Source organism: Xiphias gladius, chromosome 1, assembly GCF_016859285.1.
Source record: "Xiphias gladius isolate SHS-SW01 ecotype Sanya breed wild chromosome 1, ASM1685928v1, whole genome shotgun sequence".
NCBI lineage: Eukaryota > Metazoa > Chordata > Actinopteri > Istiophoriformes > Xiphiidae > Xiphias > Xiphias gladius.
In genome coordinates this window covers 22,164,561-22,175,451 of record NC_053400.1, presented here as the reverse complement: position 1 = coordinate 22,175,451, position 10,891 = coordinate 22,164,561, and the positions used below count along the sequence as shown (strand labels likewise).

The following is a 10,891-nucleotide window of genomic DNA, read 5'->3' as shown; positions in this document are numbered from 1 at the left end:
TGCTTGGCTTGTGTGGCCATGTCAGGAAACCTCAGTACATTTTGTTGGAGATCCATGACAGTAGATGATTTGAGAGCCACTACTGTATGCTTGTCATCTTTCTAAGACTCTCTATTTATCCACAGTTTTTGTATAATAAAAGTAACTCACAGCATCTTCGTCAGGCTTCTCCAGAGGATCCAAATAAACAGAAGAAGAAATTGGAGCCTCTTTTCTCTGCTCATGGAAAAAAAAAAAGTTTCCTCTATTCAGCAGTCCGTTGCCAAAATCTCAAAATGCAAGATCCGGTTCTTCCCAGAGGTCACACTTACCTTCAGGTTGATGAAGTAAATTGAGGTGGTTGGATCACATGCGACACAAACACATGTGTGTCTTATCTCTCTGAAATATGTCATTTTATGGGTTTGGAAGTGTCATGATATTAAGATGAAAAGTCAAGCAGATTTTATTTCATATTTTGCTACAAGCTACAAGTATGGCGTATAGACTTGGCAAGCAAAGGGGTTCTCACTATGTAACGCACTGAGTTATAGTCTGCTGGGGGCATTACTGATATGAAGCCGCAGCAGTCTTTTAACCCAGACACCAAACCAGTTACCTAGAAAAGGATTCTCCTTCTCCACAGTGAAGGAACAGCTGCATAAAATCTATGATTGTTCTTCTGTAGAAGATTTAAAGATGGGATTACCATGCGCTAATAAGAAAGTGTTGTGTGTGTAACTTTAACGTACACGAATGTATTGGTGGTTGAATCCGTCACTGTCGAACACTACAATTGTGTGTTTGGGTGCTTTTCCTGTGATGTTAAGTTCTTGTAATTGTGAGTTATCACATGTAGAGCTGGAGTAATAATTAAGTAAATCACCTATGTATTATCAAAGCACATACGTTTGCGTTCCAGTAATGTGCTGGTGGGGAGCGGGAAGTGGTTTAGGGGCATTTTCTGCTTTTTCCCTCCTCAAAATGAAACTGAATTACACCAAGAGCTGCTAAGCATACATTCTCTCCAACCATGACACTGTCAGTATTTCTTTTCCTAAGCATTACCTAATGCACTGACCACTCTGTTACTGAAAATATATTATTTTCTCGCGGCCTGTAAAAATGTAAAACAGCTCCATTGTTTTTTTTTTTTTTTTTATGGAGCAGAGTTTGTGCACATGCATGCGTGTGTGTATATGTGTGCCTGGCTTCCTCCCCGCCTGCCTGTCTGTATAATAAAGTTTATCCTGCCTAAAAATGCACTGTTGAAACTTTATCGACATTGATTTTGTTTTTCAGTTGCCTATAGTCATTTTTATTTCTTCAAATATTTCAGTTTAATATTGCAAACAACTTCACAACATACAAAATGAATAATATTAACCCAGAAACATGTCAATGAATAAATTATATATATATATATATATAAATATATATATATTATATATTATATATATTATATATATATATATATTTATATATATATGTATTTTTTTAATATATATCTTGTCCTCTGGTGGGGATAAAAAAATAAACAGCAAAGCTTTGACAACAGCACCTTGACATAGTAAGTAATTTCAACATTACCTTGAGAAGTTTAGAACAGTAAACAGATAAATTACTTGAGAGGAAAATTGTTTTCTGCTGAATATGTAAACGGAATGTTTTTTGATCAGCGTCATATCCTTTTTTGTAAGTGGAGAATTTCTCAATTCACAATTGAAGCAGCATGCAAGCTTTTGAAGATGGAACTGTCCTCTCTCTCATTCCTTGCCTTTTTTTTCCCCCTTCATTTTCTAATTCTTGGCAACGTAAACAAATCACAATGTCTTGAAGAATGTGATATAGTAAGTTAAACTGGGCGCAAATGACTGATCAGATTTTTTTTAATTGTTTACAAGGTCATGAATATGTTCAATAAATAGACTGTAGTATCACTTTTACTGTATAAACTTCATCTTTTTTTACATGCAGTCCATAAAATTTTCATTTGACGGAATAATTTACCCTGTTATGTATATATACAAATAGATATTTTCTCTTTATTCTCTTTTTTAAACTCTTCAATAAAATCTATACATTTTATACACTATCTCCCTCTTTTAATGGTCAATGTGCATACACATGAAGTGTCTATCCTTATAAACCGCCAGCCAATCTTCTTTTTGCTATCCATGGTAAGCGCTCGCACGTAGGACTGGGTTGTCCTGCATTGGGAATTATAATGCCGCTTGTCTATTCCTCTGCAGCCCTCCTTTGTGTACCCCATGGGGTTGCATTTGGTCTCATAAAAGTATTGCTTCAGTTGGCCGTTGGGGACAGGGACCTTTTCCATGACGGTAACTGTCTGCCCAGACATGTCTATTGCCGTCTTTTTATCCACAGCTGTCACCCACTGGCTAATACTGTCACACACACTGAGCTCTCCACGCCGTGAGGGATCGGAGTGTCGCCGCACCCTCATGGACATATTAGCGGCATCCAGATAGTTTTTGTATTCCTCCAGAAGAAAGAGCAAGGGCGGCTCCAAAGGCACTTGGTTGCTGATCATCACCCGCGAGTCGTACAGGTCGACATCCTTGGTCTCCGTGGTGACCACAGAGGACGGGCCCCCACCTCCCTGGCTCTTATCAGCCCCCTGTCCCAGCTGTGCCGCCTCTCCCTCCACCTCCAGCAGCTCCTCTATCACCTGCTCAAACGTGTCTGTGAGTGAGGGCAGTTCCCCGCGCTGGCCTGGACCACCACCACTCTGCGGAGTCCCATGGCCTCGTGCGGCCGTCGCAGCAGCGCCCAAGTAGCCTTCCGTCCGATGGCCCCGCATGCCCGGGGCGTCTCTCAGGGGCGCAGCTCTCATGCAACTGAAGTATGAAATAACCATAGTAAGGAACAGGATGGTCATCACTCTTCTAACCTGGTGGAACTGGAGGGTGAGACAGAGACAGAAAACAAGAGGGAAGGAGGGGGGAGAGAGAACCGGACAGTTAGTCAAAGAGCATTTTCAGGGAAGTTAACCTATTCTTGATCCATAATGCACCTTGTACGCCTCTCCCCTTATTTACACTCTCTACTCTTTCTTTGCAGGCCAAAAAACAGAGCCAGCAGCTTTGGCATAATCACAAAACGCTTTTATTGAACCGATATTGGCACTGGGTCCTCATTGTTTTCAAAACTGTTTGCAAACTGTAATCATGCTGTTCCTATGTGAGGTCTGGCTTAAGTTTTTATTTGGTGGCAGCAATGCCCGAAAGCTGTGCGGAGCATCAGAGAGATGGCATGTGACAAAATATAAGATTACACAAATAGATGTCACTACATCCTTACAGGCTTGCTATTATTTATGAGCCTTTTTTTTTGAAGGGTTTTTCTTGAAACTGTACAGTTTATTTCTAGAGCGTGCAAGGATGTGTAGTTTTATAAAGGCCAAACCTGCCATTCATCCCTCACTGCCTGAGTCGCTGAGCTGACTTGTCAGTTTTGAAACCTCATACCTTGCCACTATTTTTTAAACTTTATAAAGGACATGTTGGATTTTCATGTTCTTAAACTTCAGGTTTATTAGGGCAAATAGTTACCCGAATTGTTTTCTTGTTGTTTTTTAAAAATATATATATTTATAAAAACATTGACAGGTGGCAAGTAATGGATGCATTTTAGGTTAAAACCCTGTGAGGGTGAACTATAAGCTGACAAAATTTGGAAAGGCTCGGTAGCATATGTGTTTTCTTTGTTTTGTTTGTTTGAAGACCTCATTGATTATCTTTTGACCTCACGAACAAAATCACCATTAGAAACACTCAAGGAATCTCCAGCATGGACACCATTTACTGACTAACCTAGTGGGAAATGTTGTGTTTGTATCAGCCCTGACAAACACTGACGCTGCAGTATTATTTATTCATTAAAAAAAAAAAAAAAAAAAACTGGTCTGTGCTCGTCAGACCGGTCTGATATACAACCTTCTTGTCATGAATGGAGGCAGGAGCTTGTTGAGGGGCACTGTTTGTTTTTTGGCAGGTGGATGGCGAGAGCGCTGCAGGATGAACTAACAGGATGTCGTCAGAAAACTGAATGACAGAAAGATGTGTCATTCTGCCTGCATCGTAAAGCACCGATCTCGAGGCTCCGGAGAGCAGCTCACGAGATAAGCAAAGCACTGCCAGGGGAGAGAAAAAAAAAAGAAAAAGAGCCACAAGGAGCCAGGTGTAGCCGAAATACTGTACATACATCCTAAACCAGCGAAACGCCTGAGCACATATGCATCCCTTACCTTTGAGAAGCTCTAAGATTCACAGCAAATCAATGAATTGGTGGACATCCAACAGCCAGAGATATAAAGCTACCATAATGAAAAGAAAATCTAGATCTTGCTTTCCGCAGGGGCTCATTTAAAAATAGCCTGGCCGAGGCTTTGACTGCACTCTGCATGTCCCAACCTGATACAGGAAAACATGCCGAGCAAACACACTCCTGCCCCCACTCAGAATGGACACGAGGACCTTTACAGTAGGGAGGAGCAAAACCCCACCTTAAAAGCATTTGTTTCATTCTTAATTGGTATCTGGGGCCGTGGCTGCAATTAACCAGCACCACGGTGAGTGCCATAGAGATATCTCGTCTAAAAATAGATGTGCTGGGAGTCTCACAGTCTCTATTCAGAATATCACATCCTTCTTCTTAATGAGCCACTCATTCCCCAAGCTCAGTGACGTGCTCCTCCAGAGTGTGTGAGTGTATGTGTTGGGGGGAGGGCATGGGGAGGGGCTGGCTTGTGTGTGTTTGCAGGGAGATGGGAGTATTTTTCCTCTCACCAGCTAAAACAACAATGAGGACAAAGACAAGAATGAGGAGCTAATTACCCCATTTTTCATTAAATATTGTTATAAAAAGCCTATTTAAATTGCAAAAAAAAAAAAAAAATCATGATTATTAACCTCTCAGTATTGTTAAGGTTTTGGTTCCAATAACCAGAATTTTCTGTGAGGCTTCCCAGCACAGAAAATCATGTAGGTTTACGGGATTGAGGCCAGTCACGAGCTTTATGTGTAGGATGCATTTAGGCTGATATTATTATCAGCATTGTGCTCAAATGGTTCCACTTCCACATGAGGGAAATGAAGGCGGAGGGCTGATTACTGTTAGGCGTCAAACTTCATGCTGGAAATGGTGCAGACGAAGAGTGCTGCATCTTCCGTAGCAGACCACAGGGGTAATATTGCAGTAGCAGGGGGTGGAGAGAGTGCCAGCGTCATTTCGCAGCATAACAACCACAGATGACGTCTCTTCCAGGTCTCCATAGGGGAGAGAATGGAGGGGAGGAGGTTGCTGGGGGTAATGCCACTCAACAGTGTGCAATTGCATGCCATTCCCCAGGGTATCCTCACACCGGGAACAACAAATTATTTTATTTCTATCTCTGTGATTTCCTGTTTCCATCAGGACAATCAATATGGCTTATGCTCTCAATCAACATCCTGTTAAAATGCGATAAAGCCAATGAATCATTTAATTGCTATGGGACTGGCGGAGAAGCTCTGGCTTATATCTACTAGAGGCTAAATGTGACAACTGATTGGTTTGCTCTTGTTTTATACATCCAGTGAAGGAAAATTTTATGTGCACTGCTGGATTTTGCAGTTAATGAAAAAAAAAAAAAAAAAAAAAAAAGCGGCTTGCGAGTTAACACGATGAGCAGGAATAATAAAGCAAGAGAGGAGCTACATATGAAGGAATGTCTGGAAAAGAATCTGCTTCTTGGGGCCTGCGGACAAGCTCGGCCAGTCATCGGTTAGGTTATGAAAATATCTAACCCAAGGAGGTGGTTAAGCGAAGTACAGCCTCCTGTATCCAGACTGTTTAAAGTATATATTTTAAAATGAAATTCGGGTACATCCCACCGATCCAGCCATGTCACATAAAAATGTGTCATCTAATGCATGGCCGTCTAAAGACGACGGTTCCTTTGACCATTGAGCATTGAGCTAATAACATGGAGTGCAGGGGGCATAAAGCCCCCAATAACCGCTTCTCAAACACGCCTTTATTCATGACAACACGCCTAGAACATGAAACACCCAGAACAATAGGAGCAGGTGAGTGTGTGGACTCTGTCTCCTGTTTGGCTTTGACGTCTCTAGATGACCACCTGTTTGTCTGCTTTGAGAGCGAGGCTGTATGGCAGGGATATATAACTTACCCTCGCATTTATTCTTTGTGCCAGGCGGGGATTAAAGTGATAAATGTCTCCTTTGACAGATGCTGAAAAGTTTCCATAAAGCATGAGAGGACTAGCGTGGCTCGTATTATTACACATTCAGTAATGTTCCCCAGCCTCCCTGCACATGTCAGCACACTTTATGGCTTCATCTTTGCAAACAGCGTGCATGCTATCTTAGGAGCCATTAGAGGGGAAAATAAACACCAAACAGGAGAGATGAAAGAGGGAAATGTGACCCCTACATTTGAATAGAAATGTGTGACCTAAAGCAACATTTGTTCTCTGCCTCTACCGCTGCTCTCTTGTGGGAGTCTGTCTTTGTTTAATTCCGCAAGAACTGCGTCGGCTGGAGCTTTTTTTTTTTTTTTACCTAGCAACATGTTTTGTCATGTTCAACATGTACAGCATACATTGCCAAATGTTTGGCTTGAAAGAAAAAAAAAGAAGAAAAAAAGAAAGAGAAAAACACGCAGCACATGATATCAACGTTTCCACCTCAAGGACCCCTTGTGTCTCACGATGCAGCACTTAAAAAAAGAAAAGGCAATTAGAGTTGTCTGCAGTAATGGCTGACACATGTGGAAGCTCGCTTCCCTGAGATCTGTTTTCAATCTGACACAGTTCCAGCGCACGTTTAGCAATGGACGAGCATCACCACGGGATTATACCTGGCCTCCGGGCCAACCCCGGCCACTGCCGCAGAAAGCCCGGCGCTCAGATACCCGCTGAGGGATTCATGCCATCCAAGTGCGACGCCGCCTCCCTCCCACAGTGCGCGCAACCGTGGACAACTGAAAGAACACAGCAGCAACGTACACATACAGTTCGGTAAAATGATGGCCGAGTCTCATTTGAGGCTGCAAATGTGCAGAACTCTACTTTATCACTGTTACCAAACTCTAAAATGTTGTTTTTGCTCCTGTAATCTGTAACAAAAAAAAAAAAAAAAAGTTCATTTCGACCCGATTTCCAAAACGACACCGACAGAGCTATGGCTCCCAATGAACAGCGCTGCAGTCCCGAACCATGTGCACTAGATGGCGTGTGAGACCGTGAAATAGTAAGAGCTCCTTCTTTTTCTCCCTTCCTCCACCTCCCTCCCATCTCTTTCCCCCTCCCTCCACTAGATAGATAGATAGATAGATAGATAGATAAGCCAAAAACATAGCCAACGTTGTAATTTCCCTATTAATTGCAAATAGGCTATAAACCTCACTTATATGTAATTTAGTCACAACTCTAACAAGAAAATTGGTCTCTAATTTGCATTTTTCGTAAAGTGCATCATGAATTCATCATTACACCATCATCATCCATCCAGCCCTCCTGTAGGCTACAGCTGGGATGCTCGGGTGAGTTCTCGGACCAGGCATTTTCACACGAAGCGGCCACAAAGGAGCCCGTCTCCCCCGCCGCTGCACGAACGGGACGCGGTTTTTAATCCGCGTTTCGCTCCGGCCAGTGACGGGAAGTTAGTCAGTGCGAGCACACAACACCGAGAAGTAGACCCAACAGGGGTGTGTTGGCCGTCTGGGTCTCGGGTTTCCCATACAGTCTTAATGAGTTCATCAAAGTTTTTTTTTTTCCTTTCAAAACAACAATACAAAAACTGGGTCTGTTTTTTTTTTTTTTTTTGAAGTTTGATGAGCAAATGTAGGTAACAACACCCTGAAAAAAAAGAGTTTATTGAGCTCTTCGTGAGTATAACGTTGGATTGTCTCCACCTTGTTCCTTACGAGAAATACTAATAACCAGCCACATTGCTCAGGCTGCTCTAATCATTATGAAACAACAGTCTCTCTTTTTTTTTTTTTTTTCCTCGAGATTACATTTGCTGAGCTCGTGCTCTCCACTGGAAACCCAATCAACATAATAACTCCGTTTTTTATTAATGAACGAGCGGATAAGGTTACGCATATCCCCTCTCGGGCTGCGGCGCTGTCTGCTCGCAGGGTAACCGGACTTGATCGAGCTACTTTTAGACAACCCCCCCCTCACACACACACACACACACACACACGCGCGCGCGCGCACACACACGCACACAACACCGCGCACACATATCTGTCTTTTCTTTCTCAAGCAGCGGCAAACAAATGCCAAAGTGCTTAAAACAAAGTCATCGAAAAAAACAAAAAAGAAAAAACTAAACATACAAAAATAAAAAAACCAAACAAAAACAAAACAACAACAAAAAAACCAGACACATACCTTTTACTGCCCAGTCGTAAAACAGACCATTCAACAGGACAGTGGTGTCATCTGGGATGTTTTGGACAACTCCCTGAGTGATATACTTAAGCGATATTTCCCTGTCTGTACTCTCCCGACAGGCTTCAGGATATCTCTTCAGCTTTGGAGCAAATAGATTAAATTATTGATGGTGGAAATTGCGTGGATGAGGTAATGCACTCCCATGGCTGCGCGGCGGCTCCTTTGGAGATCGTCTGGAGCTGAAGTTGTCGCATGCCGAAACGCCACAGCGGCACCGCGGGATGAAGAGACCTCTGGAGCTGAAATGAGGAGCCTCTCCGCAACTACAGTAACTTTACTACACAATGACGCTGCAACATGTGACCTGCCGCTGGCTGACTGGTCGCCACCAAACTCCTGTTTAAACAGCCCCGAGGCGGAACTATTAATGCGCTTTCAGTGTGCGTTATGGTGCTTTTGTTTGTCCGCATGCCGTGCAGCCTGCATCAACACCATCACGTCTGGCGATATGTAAAGCAAAAGCAAAGTCTCTCCTCTTCCGTATTTTGCTCAAAAGAGGTGGGTTTTTTTTTTTTTTGGTTTTTTTTTTTGGGAAGGTTTTGCGTAACAGCGCGTCTCCACCAAGTCGTGATACACCGCCTGCCATTTAGAGATGGCCTATTTGTGTAAAATTAGATATTCAGGGAATTAAAAATAAGCATTTCGTGTACTGCTCTGCAGATAGTGAGGAGCACAGGTAATTCATATCAAGATAAGCTCTACAGAAGAAGGTATTTGAGTCTAGAGTATACACTTGTGAACGTTTTTTTTCACCAATTAATCACTTGTAGGCAGTGAGTCTGTCTAAATCTCATTTTTACATCCTTGATATAGCCCAAGAAGACTCTCACAGCCTTCTCATATAATGTACTCTGTGTAATGTGTGCAGCTGAATATCAGCTTAGAGGAGGCTCATGATTTTGCTGCTGCAATATGTAAGTGGTGTTTAAAACATTTGGGGGCCAACAGGCACTGGAGGGCCAACAAAGATGTTAACTTACTGAAGACAGTTCTGCCTCTCCGCGCTTTTAAGGTTTGCCATCTCCACAACGGACCTGACTTGACTTGACGACAGACTCGACCCTGCAAGTGCTCGGCAGTGTAGTAGCCAGCCCTCACAGGTTATTATTACCAAATGTCAGCCAGACAAACATGTTTAAATTATATACACGGCGCCTACTCCGAGAATGAAAGTGCTTTGCGCCTTGATGTGCTGTTTCCCCTCATCGGGAAAGAACTGGGAACAATTCATTGCCTTTTTAATGTGGAATTCAAATAAAGATGTCAGTGGAGCCGCAGCCTTCCAATGGGTGATGAACGTTTGGAAACTCCACCTCTGATGAATACAAGAGTGAGCGTAATGGGGAAATAGCAGCTCGTTATCCTTGTGACTTGGCCCTGGTCCAGTGCAAAGATTTATTGTGATGTGTTTGCTATATCGCCATCATGATTCTTCCCTGCACGAGCTTATGAGCTGGAGAGCTCTTGTTTGGCATGTAGCAGTATGGGAGTGGATGCTCACACCTGCTTAATGAGTCACTCCCACCTCCAACACACCCAGGGACATGCCAAGATAGATATAGCCCTCCCCGAAGGCTCACAGGAGGTGAGGGCAAGCTCTGGATGACAAAGAGTTGCATCAGCAATCACTGAGCGACATGACTCCAAAGAGGATAAGAAAAAAAAAATGCACGCCGCACAAGGGGGCTGTTCCAAACAAGTAATTCATAAATAAATCACTTGGCATCTCATTAGAAGGAGCAAAAACAACAACATGGTCTCTCTCATTTCTGCAGATACAGCAAAACTAAAGGTGGTGTATCAAGAGAAGTCTTTTGGCATGCATGTGTCTGACGCTTGAAGGACTGAATTTCTGAATGAAAGACAGTAGAGCATCTAATACTTGGGAGCAAAGAGGAGTTGGGAGCAGCGTTAGGACCCTTTAGACTCATCCGACTGAGGGTCAAACAGAAGCCCACCAGCACTGGCCTGTTATAAGGCAACAGGGAGTCTTTCCGAAAACCGCCAAAGTGCTATTTCATCGGAACTGAGGTGTACGATTTCTGTAGGTTTAAGATTTCTGAATACGGGCGGCAGTAACAATGACTTCAAACCATCTGAGGCGTTGGGTTGAGACCTTTTGTCTTTGTCCTGTCTGCATGGTCTGTGGCAAATGTCCGCAGGTTTGAATCACCACACTCATGGCTTAAACACACATGATTAGCAGTTGGGTAGTTCTCCTCTCACATCTTCCCCACTCACAACCTTTGGCCCGTTTGTGCGGCAGAATGAAGAAACAACCACAGCAGCTGACAACACAACACACTTGTATAACCTTTCAAGGCTTCTCTTGCCAAATGCAGCACGATGCTGACAGGATCCGCACTGCCGAAAGCCTCACTTAACAAGTAGAATTATGCCTCGTTGTGCCGGAGAGCAAGA

At 43.1% G+C, this 10,891-nt stretch overlaps 1 protein-coding gene across 2 annotated transcripts; it reads right to left on the bottom strand.

The window, feature by feature from the left end:
- Window positions 1-2,071: 2,071 nt before the first annotated feature.
- On the bottom strand, window positions 2,072-2,896 carry bdnf (brain-derived neurotrophic factor). Of its 2 annotated transcripts, XM_040134432.1 has the most exons (2): window positions 2,618-2,896; window positions 2,072-2,566 (listed from the first exon to the last, which is right to left on the bottom strand). In XM_040134432.1, the coding sequence occupies exons 1-2, from the start codon at window positions 2,879-2,881 to the stop codon at window positions 2,072-2,074; spliced, it is 759 nt and encodes a 252-aa protein (XP_039990366.1). In that variant the 5' UTR covers window positions 2,882-2,896. The 2 variants fall into 2 exon arrangements, with proteins under 2 accessions (XP_039990366.1, XP_039990356.1); XM_040134422.1 differs by having other exon boundaries at window positions 2,072-2,896.
- Between the last annotated feature and the right edge of the window lie 7,995 nt (window positions 2,897-10,891).

Excerpts from the sequence above, each read along its gene's own strand:
- bdnf (XM_040134422.1), bottom strand. The coding sequence starts at position 2,881 with ATGACCATCCTGTTCCTTACTATGGTTATTTCATACTTCAGTTGCATG.